Raw genomic sequence first — 20813 nt, 5'->3', positions numbered from 1 at the left:
TTTCTGTATGTATAAAGAAATGACAAAAACAAAATATAGAGCCCATATAAAAGTCCTCATCATAAATGGACCCAAGTCATGAACAATTCACAAAATCAGTATAACTAAAAATGGCGAGGGGTATTTAACTTCACTCCTTTTAAAAAGTTAGCAATGAACTATTACAGCTAATGTATTAGACAAAATTTGACATACATTATTGATAATATGATCATGCAGTTAGCATCATTCATACAATGCCTGGTAAAGTTCAAAAGCCCTAATGATTAGAGTTCTTACACGTGCCAGGACCTGTTCTCAGTACCTTAGAGATACACAACTGAGGTAGATGCTATATTTCACTTTACAGGGGAAGTAATAGGCCAGGAGAGGGGAAACAGCCAGAACACAGCTAGGAATAGGGAGCCCCAGGATGCCAACAGGCGAGGCAAGAAAGTCCCCAGTAAACTAGTAATTGAACATTTTTGGTTCTATTTTAATTCGATACAACACTACTTGGAAAATTAATATGGCAAAGATTCGCTAACTCCACTTCTAGTGATTTAACCTAAAGGCATGTGTACTGTGGGAAAGATAAAACAGCTATGAGGAAATAAAAGCAAAAGCCTGAGGCTTAGGGATGTTAGGCCCCTCGTTATTAGTGATGAAAAGTGCTTAAGACTGCAGTGGGTTAGCCATTCAAAGCTTTGTTTCAAATGATCATGAAGGCCACCGCTCCCGGAAAACCTTTGCGCTACAAAAGAACAGGACCAAAAAAGAGAGAGAGAAAAAAAAAACAAACACAAATTGTAAAAGAAATTAACACTTTCAATTTTAGTATTTTCAACGATACAGATTTTTAAAGGCTCGAAAGCATTCAAGTAAGTTTTCACGTCTTTCCCCCCCAAAAACCTTAACTTTTTTTTCGAGACAGGGTCACGCTCTGTCGCCCGGGATGGAGTGCAGTGGTGCGATCTCGGCTCACTGCAGCCTTCACTTCTCGGGTTCAAGCGATTCTCCTGCCTCAGCATCCCGAGGAGCTGGGATCCCAGGCACCTTACAGGCCTCCCAGAGTGCTTGGGACTGCAGGTGACAGCCACCGCGCCCGGCCTCCTTCACTTTCATTTGAACTCTCTTTACCAAGAACTGTGTTATGTGCCCTACCTTTCTTCTTTCGTTATCACTACGACCCTATGGTGCACTGCTATCCTATTTTACCAACGAGAAAACTTCAGCCAGACCAGCACCTACGGCTCAGTCCCGAAGCCTCGCGCTCTCAGTCAGAAAGCAACCCGCGGGCCGTCCCCTAGGAAACCGGGCTCGCCACACCCCTTGGTCGGACCCCACTTCCGCTCCTGCGCGCTGAGGCTCCGGCGGACCTCCGGTGGACATGGCTGCTTCCCGCTTACCCCCAGCGACGCTAACGTTAAAGCAGGTACCCGCGGTTCTCTGCCTTCCAGACACCTGGGTCTGAGCTTCTGGATTCTCCATCTGTCCGTCCCCCCAACGGGGCGGGTTCCGGGGTCCTGACGCGGCGTGCGCGCCCTCTGAGATTGGCCCGATGCCTGAGGGGCGGTGCTTCGCTCCGCGGTGCCTGACGGGAGGCACGGGCTGCTTCCTTGGTTTGGTGCGATCGCGTGAGACGCGTCAGGCGCTTGATTTCCCTGAGTCCCGGTGCCTCAGCTGCCCACGGTAAAAGTCTATTGCACTGAGCTGTGGCAAACAGCAAATGAGATTACCAAAGATTCGAACAACTGTTAATTTAGAAAAAGTGCTGTCGTTGTAATAGCAACTTCTAGGAGACCGGCAGCCCTTTTCAGCCCGGTAGTCAGCTCCTGATTTTTTAATGGTTCTTAGGTTTGACAGAGCAGTAAGCAAAAAGATCAGATGAACCTCGTGATGCTTTCTTTAAAACATCTTTTTGAGACAGGGCCTCACTCTCGCCCAGGCTGAGTGCAGTAGCGCAATGAGGGCTTACCTCAGCTTAGACCTCCTGGGCTCAAGTGATCCTCCCATCTTGGCCTTCCAAAGTGCTGGGATTACGGGCCTGAGCCACTGCACCTGGCCAAAAAAAAAAAAAAAAAGTTTTTCTTTGCCTTTTTCAAAATTGACCAACGAGAAGTACTCTGGTTACAGCTTGGTTTGCTGAAGTAGAACTTTCCAGGCTGGCGATTGTGCAGTAGTAATTGCTATTTCTCCTCCCTTTTACAGTTCGTAAGAAGGCAACAAGTTCTTCTCCTCTACAGAAGGATTTTGCAAACAATTCGGCAAGTTCCAAATGATTCTGATCGCAAATACCTGAAGGATTGGGCAAGAGAAGAATTCAAAAGAAACAAAAGTGCCACCGAAGAGGTGAGAACAAAATCATGGTGAGGACAGATCCTAACCCTTTTTATTGATCAGTGAATTTTTTTTTTTAAGTTTAGCAGACATCTTGGAATATAGTGCCACTGAGCTGGTATATCTTGATCATTGCTTGTAATGTTACCAAATTTAAATGATTATTTAAAAATTTAATATTGCTGTATCTACACTCTTCAGCATCATCACTTGACTTTTATGTTGTACATTTTATATGTATGTATGTATGTGGAAATCTTTTGGCTTTTCTAAAAGGCAGCAGTTCCAATACCTAGTATTGGTTCTTGATTTTAACAGATAAAATGGTATAGCTATACCTTGTTTAACCAGGTAAAACAATAACCAGATTTCACTTTATTCTACAGGATACAATCCGGATGATGATAACTCAAGGCAATATGCAGCTCAAGGAGTTAGAAAAAACACTTGCTTTAGCAAAATCTTAACTATAGCATTACTCTGAAGGATTTTCAAAGTCTCCATGTGTTTTGTTGCATTTAGGATTAACAATGGACAACACAAAACCCAGTCTTACTATTTATATGTACAGTATTTGGTGACAGAGAGCAAAGGAAAACACATCAAAACAGTTGCCTTAACACTGAAAAACATACCCTGCATTTTGAAAATGTTTACAGATGTCTCAGCAGTTTTTAAAAGAAGAAAAAAACCACTAACAAATGGCCAATAGATGCTGGACACAATCATTAGGGAAGTGTAAATCAAAACTACTATGAGGCTGGGCGCAGTGGCTCACACTTGTAATCCCAGTACTTTAGGAGGCTGAGGTAGGTGGATCACTTGAGGTCAGGAGTTCAAGACCAGCCTGGCCAACATGGTGAAACCTCATCTCTACTAAAAATACAAAAATTAGCTTGGCACGGTGGTACATGCCTGTAGTCCCAGCTACTTGGGAGGCTGAGGCAGGAGAATCACTTGAACCCAGGAAGTGGAGGTTGCAGTGAGCTGAGATCGTGCCACTGCACTTCAGCCTGGGTGACAGTGAGACTGTCTCTAAAAAAAAAAAAAAAAAAAAAAAAACAAACCTGAGATTCACATTCACTAGAATGGCCGTAATTAAAAAGAGAAATAATATTAAGTGTTGGTGAAGATGTACAGAAATTAGAGAACCCTCATACATTGCTGGTGGGAATGTAAAATGGTGTAGCCACTTCAGAAAACAGACTGTGAGTTCCTCAAAAGATGAAACAGCTGCTGTATGAGTTAGCAATTCTACCCCATGCCCATAGCCATTATTTGGCACTAAAAAGAAACGAAGGACTTATATATGCTAAACATGGATAAACCTTGAAAACGTTAAGTGAAAGAAGCCAGTCACAAGAGATCACATGATGATTCCATTCATACAAAATGTCCAGAATAGGCAGAAAGATTAGTGGTTGCCTAGGCTGGCTGTAGATGGAATGAAGTAACTGCTAATGGGTGTAGGGTTCCTTTTCAGGGTGATGAAAATATCCTACAGTTAGCTTGTGGTGTAGGCTGCACAACTCTGAATATATTCAAATCCACTGAACTGTACATTTTAAATGTGAGGTATGAATTATATCTCTATAATAAAGCTGTTATTAAAAAACTCTTGAGGTGTAGGACTGAAAGTATACTGACACCAGGAGATACCCTGGAACTTTCTCGAAAAATCCTGCATTATCCCTGAGGGTTGTTCAGGTACCTTCTTCACATGTGTCATAGTTTGATAGAGGACTCATCAAAAAGATCACCACTGGGAATCTAGATCTTTGCTGAAAAGGGAAGAGAAAGAGAAGCTTAATGAGCTCATTGAAGCACTTACCAGAAAGAAGAGGGAAGACTTCTGGGTGAAACCTCTGTGAGTACCTTAACATTCACGTGGAAGTAGTAAAAATAAGATTCTGGGTGCAGTTCTCCTCCAATGACAGGAAGAAAACAAAGAATTTGAAGAATACGTTAGAGACAAATACGTTACAACCAAAGTTGACTTCAGGGCACTTTTGAAGGAGATCAAATTTATAACAAATAATTTAATGAAAGTGAAAGCTTGTGGAAGATGTTGGAATCATCCATCCTGAAAATTGAAGTCTTCTGTTCATCAACAGAACAGCTAAGAAGCTAATCTAAGAATGACCAGCACCTGAAAGATGTAGACAACATTTTGCAGAATGATAAATAGTATCCAGTACTGGACTGTGCCTGAGAGGCATCAACTGTACGTGGATGTTGATGACCTGGACTGTCAGGGTCCACCTCTACCTCCCAGAGCCTCAGAGCCCACAAGACAAAATAATTCTGAATACTGTTCCATGGGGGTAATCTACTAATTCAAAATGCCTGCCTGGGGCAATTTTCACGTTTTTATGTAGATAAGTATTAGTTAACCTGTTGCAAAATGATCTGACAAATAGAAGCATTTGTGACGTTTCTGAACAGAGAACACTTTGGAAATATTTTTTGTGTGACATGATTGATAAATACATGCTCTCTAGTAAATCTAAAATCTTGAAACTCAAAATCATCCTTTTATGGGTGTAGAAGTCAGTGATTTAATGATGCTCTTCATAACGGTGTACATGGAAAGGTTTTCATTAAAGAGCATATGTAGTTTGCATTTGCAAGATTCAACTAGCACAGACTCCAAGAAAACCTAAGTTTTTTTGTTTTTTAAAGCAGGTAAGGCTGGGCACTGTGGCTTACGCAAGTAATCCACACACTTTGGGAGGCTGAGGTGGAAGGATTGCTTGAGCCCAGGTGTTTGAGAACAGCCTGGGCAACATAGTGGGACCCTGCCTCTACAAAACATTAAAAAATTAGCTGGGCAAGGTGGCATGTGCCTGTAATTCCAGCTACTCAGGAGGCGGAGGTGGGAGGATTGCATTTAGCTTAGGAGGTTGAGGCTGCAGTGAGTCATGAACATGTCACTGCACTTCAGCCTGGAAACAGAGCAAGACCCTCCCTTCCCCCGTACCCCCACCCCCCAGAAAAAAGTAAAACTCTGAAAATTGAATCTGTCAGAGGTGAAAATTACTGTAATGGACATGCTTGTACATGTCTAAAGAACAATTTCTTTGCTTATATGTTTTGGTTATACTCTGAATTATAGGCCAATCTTGGTGATTAACCTAAGGGATTTATTTAGCAGTTTCTTCTAAGGTGTGGAGCCACAGTCATTATGAAGTTGGTCTGAATCAAACTGCCAGTGATTTTTATAGAGGAATGAAAAAAAGAAAACTGCTGGTGAAACACACTTTATCATGAAGCAATCTTTGTCAGTACTCTGGATTAGACAAATTACTTTCTGGATGTTTCCTGAAAACTGTACTTCTGTTTAAATGTTAAACTTTTGTTCCTAAAGTTTAAGATGTTTGAATGTCAGTTTATATATTTGAACTACAATAAATTGATCCTTTTATAGTAAAAAAATTCAAGTGCAGAGCTTTGTAGCATAAGAAGTGGCTAAAGCTATTTATTATATAAATGTTAATTGCCCTTATGTCATTCTCCCCTTTTAAAATGTGCCATCAGGGCCTGGTATGGTGGCTCATGCCTGTAATCCCAGCACTTTGGGAGGCTGAGGTGGGTGGATCACTTGAGGTCAGGAGTTCGAGACTAGCTAGGCCACTAGCTAGCCTAACCTGGTGGCACGTGCCTGTAATTCCAGCTACTCAGGAGAGCTACCTCATCTTGAACCCAGGAGGCAGAGGTTGCAGTGAGCCGAGATCACACCACTGCACTACAGCCTGGGCGACAGAGTGAGACTTTTGTCTCAAAATAAAAAAAAAAAAAAGTAAAAATGTGCCATCAAGTTAGAAGTTTTAAATTCATGGTACAAGCATTGCCATAGATGTGCCTGCAAGAAACACACAGATGACTTTTTTTTTGAGACAGGGTCTCTGTTGCACAAGCTGGAGTGTGGTGGCACGAACATGGCTCACTGCAACCTTGAGCTCCTGGGCTCAACAGATCCACCCGCTTCAGACTTTCATTTAGCTGGGACCACAGGCATGTGCCACCATGACCAGCTAATTTTTTTTTACTTTTCATAGAGAGGAGGGGGAATCTCATTTTGTTGCCAGGCTAGTCTCAAACTCCTGGGCTCAAGCAATCCACCTGCCTCGGTGCCCAGAGTGCTAGGACTACAGGTGTGAGCTTTTTTTTTTAAAGAGACAGTCTTACCTCATTCTGTCACCCAGAATGGAATGACTCTAAAATTGCAGAAAGCAGAACATATTCCTTGCTGTTTATAATATTGTAGTCATATCAAAGGGAAAGATTATTTCTCCTTAAATAAAATTACAAATAAAAAATTTATGTTTTACTCTTACTCATAAAAGGTATTGTAGAATACAAAAGGTTTTTCAAACTGGTTTTGTCTTTGATTGGCTTTTATAATCCACACTTCAAAGAAGAAACGCATTTAACTTTTAATAACTTAGTCAAAAAGTATAATGTTGCCTTGCCTTGCCTAACCTTTAACTATTGCAAATGATGTTTTGTCCTTCCCCTTTGTCCAATATTTTCCAAATGGTCAACAGTTTAAACATTTAAGCTTGCACTGAGAAACCTTATCACATTTCAGCAGTTTTGTTTTGCTTTTGGTGGAGAGCACCTGATCTTGACTTTACAGCCAATGTATTTACTCTAAATTACACTTTTATAGATACAAGGTAAAGTGTAGCTGGGTGAAGGCACTCAGGAGCCATAAAATGTGGTCAACCACAATAAATTAAAATGTAAGCTAAACAAAGTATTCACACTTTTCATTTTTTTTAATAAGGAATTTGAGATCCATAGTATCTTTAATGCTTGGAAGAGACACAAATTCAAGGTGATAAAAATATTAATTAGAAGACACATAACATGCCTCAAGTATATCAACACTTGACTCCACAAACAAGGCATAACCATGAAAACAACACTCCCTTTATTTTGGGCTCCCAAAATCAAAAGTAAGATTAGAACTAATTTAATCTATCACAGATATTTAGTATACTCAATAATGCACTAACAATTTCTTTAAAAAAAACACTAATACTGTACAATGTTTCTGTGGTTTAGTTTCTCCCACAGCTGTTGAAAATTTCAGCCTTGATTTGAAACATGACCTGCATGACAGGCTGTAAGTTGTCAATAGTTCTGTTTCTTTGGAAAAGTACAGTTGTGGCATTTACTCATTTTTGCAGACAGCTAAAAGGGAAAAATAAGGAAAAATATACACTGGACCTGCAGTTAAGTTTTTGACAATGCCAAGGATCAAAAACAGACGAAGCAACATTTGTTGAAGATGGAAAGGTATTGCATTGGTCTTAATAGATGTTGCCATCTCTGGGTAAGGATGCTGACTGAGCCTGTTCTGTGTCTTCACCTCTATTTGTTTTTTCTTCTATGACAGACCTCCAAGAGACAAGATCCATGTAGTAAGCCACACTAGGTCCTTCTGACCCTTCTCATTCTTCTGTAGTCTCTTCCCTGTGACTTTTGACAAAAATACTCAGTTCACAGTATTAGCTGCCTGCTTCTGATGGGTAGGAGGTAATCAAAATACTCCCCTCAAAGCACTGTATGGTCTAGACTTGATACTTAAAATTTAGTTTTCAGCATTCCTCAACAAGGATACCTTGAGGTAATAGGAGATATTTTGGTAAGTGAAAATAATTCCTGCTTAGAACACAGCCTACTGAACTCAGGATTTAATTTCTTTTGAAATTTGAAAACTGTATTAGGCAGTTCTCAATAAATTGATGTATACTGAGGAATGAGTCTAAAGAGGTTAGTGATACCCTGTTTGAGAATAGATTTAGAAAACTGAAGGTACTCTCCAGCTCTACAATTCTGTATTAGGAACAATAGGGAAGTGAGAAAGTACCTCTATATTGCAATCTAGTGAGTCTCTGGGGGAAGACTGTCTAACTGCGTAGTAGTTGAGAACAAGACAAGCTCCCAAACACATGAAAATCAACTTGAAATAACATCAAATTCAGCCTGGGCAATATAGTGAGACCCCCCATCTACAAAAAATTAGCCAGGACTGATGGCACACGCCTGTAGTCCCAGCTACTTGCGAGGTTGAGGCAGGAGGATGGCTTGTGCCTGAGAGGCCAAGGCTGCAGTGAGGTGTGATCATGCCACTGCACTCCAGTCTGGGTGACAGAGCAAGACCCTGTCTCAACAAAATAAAAAACATCAAATTCATTCCATATTCAGGTAACAGTGACATATATCTACTGAATTATTTTTTTTCTTTTAGGAATGTCTATATCTATGGATTGTCACTATAAAAAAAAGAAAAAACCCCAAAACTGAGCTTGACAAAGGGAATAAAAGCATACTTTGTTTTTCTTGGTGTTAATAAGTCATGTTAATAAGTCATTTCTTCTCTTTGGCTCAATGAGCAGCATTTTATTCACAATTACGTTCAATAGTCACTAGGTTCCTGTGTCTATAGAAATAATAGAATTGAAGTTTCTGTGCATACATGGGATATTGAGGAGATGAATATAAATCCCATATTCCAAAGGACAAGAAGCTTGTCCAAAGTTTCAACATATCCAAGCTATTTTTACTACTTTGTTCTGTGTTTATATTTCATTATGGAACAAAGTAAAGTCTTCTGGCCTCCATGAAGTTGGGGAACAGTGGGGCCTACATTGAGTTATTGAATATTTTGCCTTCACTGCAAAGCAGTAGAAAGCTTTTGAGGTTCTTTAATGACAGAATTCAAAATGAAATACTTTCAAAAAATAGCCTTATTATTTATAAAACGTAGAGCAATAATCTCAAATTCAGAAAGGTATTCTGATATAATTGGGTTTGATTAGGAATACGTTATAAATTTTCAGGTAATTGTTACATGAATGTTTTTTCCATTAATCTGCTTTAAAATCACTATATAACTGATTTTTTGACTGAAAATACAGAAAATATCAAACAATTTGAATCTTTCTCATTTGATCTCATTGTTTCCAGAGCTGTTAGCCAATTATTCATTATTTAAATAAACTGACTTTTCAATAAATTTTATCATAAGATATATTGGATCTTGTGACATGAAAATATTTCTCAAAAATCTGATAACTTTTCATGTGATTAAAATGTCAACAGTTGGAGAATTACGAATTTGAGAAAGAGGGTTTATTTAGCACATCTCAGAGTTACAGCTCTCTTACAGAAAAACACGTCTAGGCACAGCAGGTGTGTTCAAATTTATATGAATGACTACTTGAGTTCAGACGGGATTACGTTTTTCTTGCTTTTGACTTATATTATTTCACACATCTTGAATTTTAGAGTCTAGGCCTACACATCATCCAGTTTCTTGGCATGGCTTGCTTAATCTGAGCTTTCAAACTTCAGATTAACCTGGACTGAGGCTAAGAGTTTATAATGAAACCCAAAACTAAGCAAGCTTCCCCTGGTTTCAGTTTAATTGTTGAAGTCTTCATAACTTCCGGGCATAGGAAACATGTATCTGGCACATTGTAGAATTAGTGATTTTTTTAAAAAGGCAAATCTGCAATATATACAATAGTTGACTCCTTGGGCATAGCTATTATGCAGCTGCAAAACTGGAAATCTTCAAGAATCCTTTCGTGTTTCCTCTTTATTGGTGCTAATTTTCCTTCTGCACCCTAGTCCTTAGTTTGGCAAGTTCCTCTTCTAAACTTTTAATGTGTTCCTTCAATGTAGCCTTGTCTTGCTGGGCTTTCTGACTGGCTTGGCTTCGTGCTTCTTCAATCTTCCTTTCGTACCACTTTTCCATCTGGGTAGAAACAGCCTCAAAAAAATACTGGGTAAGCTCCAGAGCTTGGGAGGTATCCCGAATGTGAGGGCCAGTCTGCTCGCTGCCTGCTGCTGGTGGCGGCTGCTCACAGGTGCTGCTGGCTGCGGGTTGCTGGGCACGATGCCTTGTTGGCCCACTCTTCCCAGACTTCTTAGTTTGAGTGCCTCTGTTGACGCAGGGCCCAGCTTGCTGATCAGATCTGGCTGCCTCATTCACGGGTAGCAAGGCTGTCTGGACCTTGACGTTCCTCAGTCGGGAGCCTGTACAGTCAGAAGATGACAGCTCCTGCTGTAGTCTCTGGGTAGCAGTGGAGTTGAGGGCCTTTTCTTTGGGCCTAACCACTGGAGGGGAGCTGTCAGAAGCTGCTGCTGGACCTGCAGTCACCACTGATTGATCCGCACCTGGTTTCAGAAGGAAAACAAACGTGAGAGCAAATCCACATTCACACAGTCATATGGCTGTTGGTCGGTATTTGAGAGTCTTAAGGATCCTGTATATCACCAGCCTTCTCCATCACCACCCACCATGTGTAATGTCTCCTCTGAGCCTTTTCTCACCTTTCTGTTCCTCCTTTCCACTTTGTCTCCTTTGGCTTGTCAGAGCTTTCATGGATTCTGTGTTAGCCACACTGGTACCATTTAAGCGAAAAAAGTTGCTGGCTTTTCCTTCAGCCTGCCTCAATCTACCTGAGAAGGCTCTGGTCCTGTTTCCTGATGCCTAAGGATGATGCCACTCACCAGGTATCTCAAAGCAGATTTGGACATTTATCTATGAGAATATGTATTCCCATTCTCTAATGTCTGGGCCTATTCCCTACCAGTGTACTAACTGCTTGACCCAAGCTCCAATTTGGAAAGGAGGCCCCATTTTCCACACCCAGAGCTCCACGACAAGCTCCAACAGTAGTCCTAGCATGAAACATTTTCCCGGGATGTTTCCCCATGTTGTTGGCACAAAGATGAAGCCACAGTTCCAGAGATGGCCTGTGGTAACACAAAGCACTTATATCAAAATCCCCCACTGAGGCCTAGTTACCCAGGCTCTGAATGTCCTCAAAATTGTCATTATTGAGCATAATCACTGTGGCTAATATAAAGATGGTTTGCTTGCAGCATTTCCTATCTAGCACTGGGGGCAAGTTCTATGTAAGAACTGCTGTTTAATGAGGATTTGCATAGTTGGACAAAAGTAAAAGGCAGATCAAAGAGAAGGAAGAGGTAAAAGGCACAAAAGGCAAGGGAGGAAGAGCCCTGCTGAGGAAACCGATGGATCTTCATCACCTCTCATCTTTGGGGTCCACTCTGATACTATCAACACTGTACTCAAAGCAATGTTATCACCAATCAACGATTCTTTAATTCCTTTATTCAAATAAGTTTGAGCACATAAATGAGTGCTTTATTATTATATAGCAACTGAGTATATGGTTACGAGCAAAATACAGTCCTTGCCCTTACAGAGTACACTTTACCATCCAGTGTTTCCCACAGCCCTATCATACGGACTGCCTTTCAATGCAGCAGAGTACAAGAGCTGCTGGTTGTGTTCCTTTTGGACAAAAGGGCTCTCTGTATGTGGGTTACCTGTAGAGGACTCGCAAGTAGATGGTGTGGATTTAGCTCTGCAGGCCCTAGAATCTCCAGAAAGCTTCTGCTCCAGATTCTGAATCTTTAACATGCACCAGGTTTTTAATTCATCCACCAAGGATATCTTAAAAAAAAAAAAAAAACCCACAAATAAGTACACAGAAGAATCAAGTGAATTTGATACATGGTTTATGAATTAAAGCATCGAGGATGGACTTTTCAATTATAACAGTTGAGGATACCATCCAACAAACCCAAAAGTTATGGCTTGCCCACTGCTATGGTTTGGATATTTGACCCCTCCAAATCTCATGTTGAAATTTGATCCCCAGTGTTGGAGATGGGGCCTCATGGGAGGTATTTGTGTCAAGGGGGTGAATGCCTCATGACTGGCTTGGTACCATCCTCATGGTTAGTGAGTTCTTGCTCTGTTAGTTTTTTTTTTTTTTTTGAGACAGAGTCTCGCTCTGTCGCCCAGGCTGGAGTGCAGTGGCATGATCTTGGCTCACTGCAAGCTCTGCCTCCTGGGTTCACGCCATTCTCCTGCCTCAGCCTCCTGAGTAGCGGGACTACAGGCGTCTGCCACCACACCTGGCTAAGTTTTTTGTATCCTTAGTAGAGGTGGGGTTTCACCATGTTAGCCAGGATGGTCTTGATCTCCTGACCTCGTGATCTGCCCACCTCGGCCTCCCAAAGTGCTGGGATTACAGGCATGAGCCACCACGCCCATCTGCTCTATTAGTTTTTGAAGGAGCTGGTTGCTTAAAACAGCCTGGCACCTCCCTCCTGTCTCTCTTGCCTCTTGTCTCGCTAGGTGATCTGTGCACACCAGCTCCCCTTTACTTTCTACCATGAGTGGAAGCTTCCTGAGGCCCTCACCAGATGCAGATGCTGGCACCATGCTTCTTGTACAGCCTGCAGAACCATGAGCCGAAGAACTCTCTTCTTTACAAATTACCCAGCCTCAGGTATTCCTTTATAGCAACGTAGACTAAGCCACCCATCCTATAGGCCACAGCAGGCACCCAAGCAGAGAGCTATCTACAATCTTCATTAAGTGACTTAGAGCCACCTTAAACTCAACCACCCAAAACCACCCAAATCTTCCAAACCAAGTACTTCTGGTTGCTTAGAAAGCCTGAGTTCTCACACACTCACTGTACTCATTCCATGTCTCTTATCTTGGTGAGACAGTAAACTCCCTGAGGGTAGAAACTATGTCTTGTTCTAAATCTGTAATGGCCTAACAATGCACAATACATGGAATGAGTTCAGGACAGAAATGGCATCTTCCCCAGCATGTTCGGTCTTCATGTGTTGCCAGCATATTCAGCCATGAACATAAACAGAACTGCAGGTTCTCTTCTATTAACCTCATTTCAGTATCATAAAAATGATACACTATATAATGCAAAAGCTCTTAGGGAGTCTCAGCCTCCGAGTTTTCAGTGGCAGGCCTGCCTGAGCTCAGTGGGCCTGTGTGGTAAATCATAAGTTAAGGACTGGCAGATGCTGGTTCCTACCTGTCGTTTCTCCCCCTCATGCTTCTCCACATCTGAGTGCTGTTGCAGGCGGTTCAGGCACTCCGTCCTCTCTGCAGAAAGTCGCTCGACCATCAGCTTGTCCAAAACACGCATCTAGGAGTCAAGTGGAGCAGAGTGTAAGACTGAGATGATCTCAGGGTGAGCCCTGGTTTCTCAGCTCCTGCAGAGGGGCTCGGGGAACCAAGTAGGAGCCCCTGCAGGCAAACTTCAACCCCTTATCTGATTCCATTTGCATATAGGACTCATGGAACTTTTTCAGAATTCTTGAGCATGTTTCTATGAGGCCAATGTTTCTTTTTAAAAAAAATCTCATTTGTTAAAGTTTAAGAGGTATAAGGACTGTGAATATACAGGCCAGGCGTGGTGGGCCATACTCCCACCACCTGAGGTCAGGAGTTGGAGACTAGCCTGGCCAACATGGCGAAACCCCATCTCTACTAAAAATACAAAAATTAGCCGGGCGTGGTGGCACATGCCTGTAGTCCCAGCTACTTGGGAGGCTGAGGCAGGAGACTCATTTGAACCTGGAAGGCAGAGGTTGCAGTGAGCCAGAAAAAAAAATAAAAAAAGAGAGAGAGACTCTGAATATCCAGTAAATACACAACCTGAGCCCATGCAGGCCTTGTAGGCCTTAAAACATTATTTCCGGCTGGGCGCGGTGGCTCACGCTTGTAATCCCAGCACTTTGGGAGGCCGAGGCGGGCAGATCACGAGGTCAGGAGATCGAGACCACGGTGAAACCCCATCTCTACTAAAAATACAAAAAAAAAAAAAAAAAAAAAAATTAGCCGGGCGTGGTGGCGGGCGCCTGTAGTCCCAGCTACTCAGAGAGGCTGAGGCAGGAGAATGGCATGAACCCGGGAGGTGGAGCTTGCAGTGAGCCGAGATTGTGCCACTGCACTCCAGCCTGGGCGACAGAGCGAGACTCTGTCTCAAAAAAAAAAAAAAAACCACCATTATTTCCCAGACTACTGTAAGGAAAAACTACATCTCAAAGTATGGAGATTTTTCTCTTCCCCAACCCCACTTTAAAACATGTTAGTGGTTGCCTACAAGGCAGTAAAATGAGCTTTTATCCGGCTCTTGCAGTGAGCAAATCTTTTTGGTGCTTCACTGGAAGTAGCTAAAGTATGTAAGAAGAGTGTAGAAGGAACTTAAAGGATTGCTTCAGAGAACAAGCAGTTGTCACTTTTTAATCACATGCCCTTCTGGAGTCCCCTTCATCTTGGCATTTCCTGTGGGATCCCACACCTAGGAGGGCTAAACTCTCACTGCTTTGACAAGGACCAAAGAATGAAAGGAACTATTGTTAGGAAGAGCCAATCCGCAAAGGCTCACTGGTGAGCTCCCCTCCTGTCAGGGACACATGTGGCATTCCACACCCAGATGTTCAAAACATTAGGAAAAAAGAAACATCAGTTCTGGAGACGTGGTGAGCACCTTCTGTTTTTCTCTTCGGTCCATGTTTTCCTGTGACCTGTGCTCCTCCTGTTTTCTAGGATTGGCCTACTCTCCCCACTCCCTTAACCTCTTCCTCCAGGTAGCTGTTTTCAAGAGCAGCCATAGGTATACATTGCTTTGTTCACAGGTCACACTGACTGGCTCAGGTATGAGCATCTGACTCAAGGGTGCCAGGGTCCTTTCTCGGTGATTTGGGAGGAGGACTAAGATTCTATACCCCAATCTGTCACTCCCTTGAACTGAAGTGAGGCCCTTGAGGTATCCCAACATTCATCTCTCATTCCTCTTTCAGCTTAGGCTAGGTGAAGTGGGGTTTTTATACACAAAACAGTCTTCACTAATATATTATTGACCTAGGAAAATATTTTTTAAATGGCCTTTCTGTAAAATACAGATAGCAAGTAAGCCTTAAAAATGTTTAATCTTACCAGTAAACAAGGAAATAAAACTTAAACAGTAAAATGTCCTTAATCAATTTGGCAAAAACTTTAAAAAAAAAAAAAAAAAGGGCAGGGCATGGTGGATCACACCTAAAATCCCAGCACACTGGGAGGCCAAGGCAGGCGGGTGGCTTGAGCCCAGGAGTTTGACACCAGCCTAGCCAACATGGTGAAACCCCATCTCTACCAAAAAGATACAAAAATTAGGTGAGCATGGTGGCATCTGCCTTAGTCCCAGCTACTCAGCAGGCTGAGGTGGCAGAATCGCTTGAACCCAGGAGGCAGAGGCTGTAGTGAGCTGAGATTGCCACACTGCACTCTAGGTGACAGTCAGACCCCATCTAAAAAAAAAAAAAAAAAAAAAAGTTGTAACAAATACTATTTTAGGAAAACTGAGAAAATCTGAATATGGACTGGATAACATTTTCTCAGGTGTGAAAACAATATTGTTATGAAGTTGAAAGTGTTATTCTTATTCTAAACATTCTGAAATATTTAGAGATGCCCTGTCAGGACAGTCTGCAACTAAATCTGAAATAGTTCAAGAGTTAAAAAAACATATTTGTCAGAGAGACAAGGCAAATGTAGCAACATATTAACTGGCTGACTGCAGGGATTATATACAAGCATTCATTCCATTATTCTGTGAACTTTTCTGTATGTTTGAAAACTTTTAAAATAAAAAGTTGGGAAAAGAAAAAAAATACATAATTATTCTAATTTTGTATGCAATGGGAAAGGAGTGTAGCAAAAATTGACACATAAACAGATGGACATATAAAAAAACTCAAAGAAGATAAACTCCAAATTTTCTTTTTTTCTAGACAGAGTCTTGCTCTGTCACCCAGCTGGAGTGCAGTGGCATGATCTCTGCTCATTACAACCTCCACCACCTTCCAGGTTCAAGCAATTCTTATGCCTCAGCCTCCCGAGTAGCTGGGATTATAGGTGTGCGCCACCACACCAGGCTAATTTTTGTATTTTTAGTAGAGGCGAGGTTTCACCATGTTGGCCAGGCTGGTCTTGAACTCCTGACCTCAAGTGATCTGCCTGCCTTGGTCTCCCAAAGTGCTGGGATTACAGATGTGAGCCACCATTCCCAGCCTAAACCCAAATATTAATAGTGCTTTTCAGCACAGTGGGCCTGTAGGTGATTTATTTTCCTAATTCTCATATTTCTAAAAATGCTCTATAATGGGGATATCTTATTTTTATAAGAAGCAATTTAAACATGTTCTTTAAAAAGCTGAAATAAATGTACTTTAACAAAATCACATAAGCAGAAGCAGGCCTCTTCCCTGACAGCCCACTGGACACTCCCAGGGTGGAAGGGTATGCTAAAGTCGAAGTTGGTCCCTGAGTCCATGTTCCGCCAGAACACCTTGCGATTAGGAAGCTGGGCCTTATGACATACTTGGTGCTGGGTCTTATTCTCCATCTGCCCCAGCTTTGTATTCATTTTGTCCCGAACTGATCCCAGCTCTGCTTTTATCTCCTCCACAGTAGCCTCTAACTGATTCTCCAGCTTGTTGATTAGAGGTTCACATCGACAACCATTTATTGGTGCCTAAGAAAGAAACAAAAAAGGAATCAATCCCTTGTTCGTTCCTTCATCAGGTATGTTTTGAGCACCCACTACGTGCCAGGCAATATACCAGGGGATAGAGATGATGGAAGAGATAGGCTCATCTTGTCATAACTTTGGAACATCTTAAAGGCTAAGCTTTGGGTGTAGTAGACACTAAGATTCAGAGGGTATCTTGAATCTTAGTGTCTACCTCCTCAAGGTGCTTTTATATACCCTGGGGCCTCAAGATACCTAGTCACCTGAGGATGGTGCAGCAAGCTCTGCAGCTAAACACCTCTGTCTGCCTTGGCCTTAGCAGCAGGAGTGGATCTGCACCATGCAGGTCGGGAGGCCATCTGGCTTACCTTCAAAGCTTGTGCTTAACTAAGTCAATGCCTAAAGTGGCTATCAGCCCCCAGGAATGCCGTTAAACAAAAACCCTTGCTGAAGGCCTATGTTCCCTTCTCTGACATTGCTTAGCAGGTACCTGCATCACTTTCCCATCCTTGCCCCGGTACAATGTGTAGAGCTGATATGCCCTGAACTCATGGGGTGGGGGTGGGGATGAACACCGATGCCTGTTCCTCTTTTTAGGGTGATTATGAGCATGCAGGTTCTTCTGGTGTCCAGGCTGTTGGTCGGCTGGTGGGGTGGGGTCAGAAAATGCTGACACCTGTGGGAGAGGAAGAGACAACACCCCTGAATGCTTTGACCTCTGCAAGACTGACACCAGTCAGGGGCGCCCATGTCACCCCGTTTGGGCAAAGAGCCCCACTTTGTTTCACCGCATGGTGTTCTACTCCAAGCCACACATGTCAAAAGAAATATATGAGCACATTCACCTTATATCTGATGTTAGCCAGATTTAATTTCTGTGCTCTGGCTCCAAACCAGCCAGCCAAGTGAGGTGGCTTTTTAGCTGATGGGCATGAAGCTCTGCCAGGACCCTCACCCACCTTGCCTCCCAGCCACCCTCTGGGCTGCTTTCTGTGTCTCCTGACCTTGGGCCTTGACTTTCTCCTCCTGTCATCCTTTGCTCTGGGTTCTGGGGAGGCTGACAGGAACTCTTCTCTGGCTTCTTCTTTTCTGGCCACAGCCTGTTCACTGCTGGGGGTGTCTCCTGCTGAGACACTGCCCTACAGAAGGAAAAAGCCCAGAGACCCATTGCGTTTGCTTCCTTGGCCTTTTTCACTAATAGGGTCAACTTTTCTTTGCAAGATTCCATATAGTAAGGGACCCAGGGGAACCTTTGCAAATGACATAAATTTCAGACATAGGAAGCACTGCTTGGTGGTCTTAACTAACATAGAATGTTTTCCTGGTTGGTTGAACATTTGGCTTTTATTGTATTTATTAGGTCCTAAGCTAAATATATTCCCGGGTCCAATTCGATGTTGTAGAACACCAGGAACCTACCTGACACAAAACACCTCAGCATTAGAGATTTTTGGTCGTTTACATTTCAACAAAACACAACTCACTCATTCTTTGACCTTGGATGCAGCCCCCCCTCCCCCCCCCCCCCCCCCATCCCCCCACTCTGCTACCCCAACCCACAAAATTCATGGCAAAGAGTAAGAATCCTTTGAAATGAAAAAATATCATATTTCTGGTCCTTGTGAGAACGTTCACAACTGAATATGTACAATTCACACCTAGGAAGTTAATCAGAGTTGCAATGCCTTAACCCTGGAAATTGATGAGAGGATTCTGAAATAGCAGATAGAAGAGCAAGTACTTGGTGATAACATTTTCTGTGCCAAAAGCTGTCTCTATATCCCAGACTTCTCCCTCCTGAGTGAACTCAAAGGCATGGTTTATTCCAGGGCTACACAGTACAAGGGCACCTAGCTGAGGCGGAGGTGTGGGGCAAGAGGAGCTGAAATCAGCTTGGGCTCTGCTCACCATGCGTGCCCTGTGCACAGTGGGTCTGCCCACCAGGGGCATCTTTTTCTAATTCATATAAGGGAGCCATACAGGCTAGCATAGCCTTGCTCCCCTCCCTAAATGGAAGTGACCTATGCCAGTGGCTCTCAAATTTTAGTCCACATGAGAATCCCCTGGAGGGCTTGTTCCAACAGATTGCTGGGCCCCACCGGAGTTTCTAATCCTGTGGGTTTGAGGTGAGGCCCAAGAATTATCATTTCTGATAAGGTCCCAGATGACACACTGGACATCACATTTTGAGAGCCACTGCCCTACACAATCTGGGCATGGTGTCAGAGAGGCAGTGCTACCTGCAGGGCATGGGCAAAGGCTGCAGATACCTGGGCTGGTAAGTGTGCCCCCTATGTGTACTGGATGGGTAATGGGCAGCACAGACAGAGGCACATGGCCTGAAACCTTGGGGAATGGAGGATGTGAAACCAAAGAGAAAAAGACTGGCAACAGTTTGAAGAGCTACAGCAAGGAGGAGAGGCAGAGAGGGCCGGGCAGCCACCAGGTGAACCTGGCCGAAGCAGGGAGATAGTTTCCCACCCTCTGAGCACGGGTGGATGTGGGGACGGCGGGAGGACTGCCCCCCACCTTGCTTTGGGCCACCTCATCTCTTGGCACAGACTGGGCTCTCCTCTCTTCCTTGAGCCTCTCTCTCTTTTTCCTCAGGCTTCGCCCACGACTGAAGCGCAAGACCTGAAGGAGGCAAACGGCACTGTTAAAACCACTGGTGTGCACAGCATCTGCGTGAGAGAATTCTCCCTGGACCTGGGGCTCTGACCTAATGGAATTTACAGCCTAGAGAGTGAGAGCAGGTGTTCACATCAAGCAAGCACCTCTGGACCACCTACCATCCTCCTAGGTCTTGTCCTGGGCACCACAGGGACTCGGAGACAGGTAGGGTATTATCCCTGACCTCAAGAAGCTTAAAGTCTATGATGGTAATAACTACAGACACTGATGCTGGGCCGGGACTGCCAACTACAAGCACAGAGACTGTGCTCCAGGAAGTGCCATTCACATAAACTAGGATATGAATGGCGTCTCCTGGAGTTGTGCAACGCAGCAGCCCCGTGTGAGGCACAGTCTCACTCTCCATCTTGGTACACTGGACCTGAGCTAGCCCAGCAGATGTTCCCTTGGCCAAACTGTGTCCAAGTCACATCAATTTGATTCAAAATACTATTAAGGTGTATCTATGAGCCATAGTACCAACCACAGGACAGTTATCTCTTCCCCAAAAGGAAGCTTTTACTCTGCCTCTTACAGTGCAGAGTGACAGAATGGACACAGAAAAACATATGTGGGTCAGAACAGATCTCAGTTTGAACCCAGTAGCTGCTGGCTATAGGGTCTTTGGGCAAGTGATTTGACCTCTCTGTGCTCTGTCTTCTCAAATGTAAAAACGGGTCAGGCGCAGTGGCTCATGCCTATAATCCCAACACTTTGGGAGGCCAAAGTGGGAGGACTGCTTGAGGTCAGGAGTTTACAAGCAGCCTGGCAGACAAAGCAAGGCCTTGTCTTTATTTTTTTATTATTATTATTTTTTGAGACAGAGTCTCACTCTGTGGCCCAGGCTGGAGTGCAGTGGCATGATCTCGGCTCACTGCAAGCTCCACCTCCTAGGTTCACGCCATTCTCCTGCCTAAGACTCCCAAGTAACTGGGACTACAAGCGTCCGCCACCATGCCTGGCTAAATTTGTTTTTGTATTTTTAGTAGAGACAGGGTTTCACCGTGCTAGCTAGCATGGTTTTGATCTCCTGACTTCACGATCTGCCCATTTGGGCTCCCAGAGTGCTGGGATTACAGGCATGAGCACCCGGCTTCGTCTTTATTTTTATAAAAGAAAAAGAAAGAAAAACGGGGAGTCGTTGGGATTCACCAAGAAAAAAATAGGTGGCTGGCACGCAGTGGACTGTCAGTCACTGTCAGGTGCTTCCCTACCTGTCTTCAGGAGGCTTAATTGGCAGAGGGTGTTTAACAGAATACAGATCTTTGAGTTGATGGAAGCCTTCAATCTCTGGTCCATAATAGTTAAAAATGTAAAAGAGTCCTTAGACCAAGAAGTCTGAGAACCACTTCCCCAAGTCATTTCTAAAGCTAAATTCAGATTCACCAGGAAATCAAGTATGGTGAAAGAAAGTGACTATACCCATCGCTCACCTGA

At 43.3% G+C, this 20813-nt stretch overlaps 2 protein-coding genes across 7 annotated transcripts in view; one reads left to right on the top strand and one right to left on the bottom strand.

Moving 5' to 3' along the window:
• The first annotated feature begins 1275 nt into the window (after window positions 1-1275).
• LYRM2 (LYR motif containing 2) lies at window positions 1276-19456 on the top strand. 3 transcript variants are annotated; one of them, XM_058435403.1, is made up of 4 exons: window positions 1284-1414; window positions 2191-2331; window positions 7390-7450; window positions 12512-12568. In XM_058435403.1, exons 1-3 carry the CDS (start codon window positions 1370-1372, stop codon window positions 7426-7428), a joined length of 225 nt encoding a protein of 74 aa, XP_058291386.1. In that variant the 5' UTR covers window positions 1284-1369; the 3' UTR covers window positions 7429-7450; window positions 12512-12568. The 3 variants fall into 3 exon arrangements, with proteins under 3 accessions (XP_058291385.1, XP_058291386.1, XP_032011207.1); XM_058435402.1 differs by lacking the exons at window positions 7390-7450; window positions 12512-12568 and adding an exon at window positions 19314-19456 and having other exon boundaries at window positions 1276-1414; XM_032155316.2 differs by lacking the exons at window positions 7390-7450; window positions 12512-12568 and adding an exon at window positions 2706-3385 and having other exon boundaries at window positions 1323-1414.
• ANKRD6 (ankyrin repeat domain 6) overlaps window positions 7081-20813 on the bottom strand; it is a 65498-nt gene continuing 51765 nt past the window's right edge. For 2 of the 4 annotated variants that reach the window (XM_058435401.1, XM_032155295.2), the window contains 7 exons: window positions 19236-19340; window positions 17711-17845; window positions 17197-17382; window positions 16557-16709; window positions 13221-13334; window positions 11695-11821; window positions 7223-10512 (listed from right to left, as the gene is read on the bottom strand). In XM_058435401.1, the coding sequence (XP_058291384.1) occupies window positions 9941-10512; window positions 11695-11821; window positions 13221-13334; window positions 16557-16709; window positions 17197-17382; window positions 17711-17845; window positions 19236-19340 (1392 nt within the window). In that variant the 3' untranslated portion in view covers window positions 7223-9940. Of the gene's footprint in view, window positions 10513-11694; window positions 11822-13220; window positions 13335-16556; window positions 16710-17196; window positions 17383-17710; window positions 17846-19235; window positions 19341-20813 lie in introns of all 4 variants that reach the window. The other 2 variants (XM_032155281.2, XM_032155303.2) reach the window with 2 other exon arrangements.

Source organism: Hylobates moloch, unplaced genomic scaffold, assembly GCF_009828535.3.
Source record: "Hylobates moloch isolate HMO894 unplaced genomic scaffold, HMol_V3 SCAFFOLD_2, whole genome shotgun sequence".
In the NCBI taxonomy this organism is placed as follows: domain Eukaryota; kingdom Metazoa; phylum Chordata; class Mammalia; order Primates; family Hylobatidae; genus Hylobates; species Hylobates moloch.
Note: the sequence above shows the minus strand (reverse complement) of the source record. Positions and strands in the feature narration are given on the sequence as shown.

Excerpts from the sequence above, each read along its gene's own strand:
- LYRM2 (XM_058435402.1), top strand. The coding sequence starts at position 1,370 with ATGGCTGCTTCCCGCTTACCCCCAGCGACGCTAACGTTAAAGCAG. Across the intron at positions 1,415-2,190 it reads CGACGCTAACGTTAAAGCAG|TTCGTAAGAAGGCAACAAGT; the intron begins GTACCCGCGGTT and ends TCCCTTTTACAG. Across the intron at positions 2,332-19,313 it reads ACAAAAGTGCCACCGAAGAG|GCTTCGCCCACGACTGAAGC; the intron begins GTGAGAACAAAA and ends CTTTTTCCTCAG.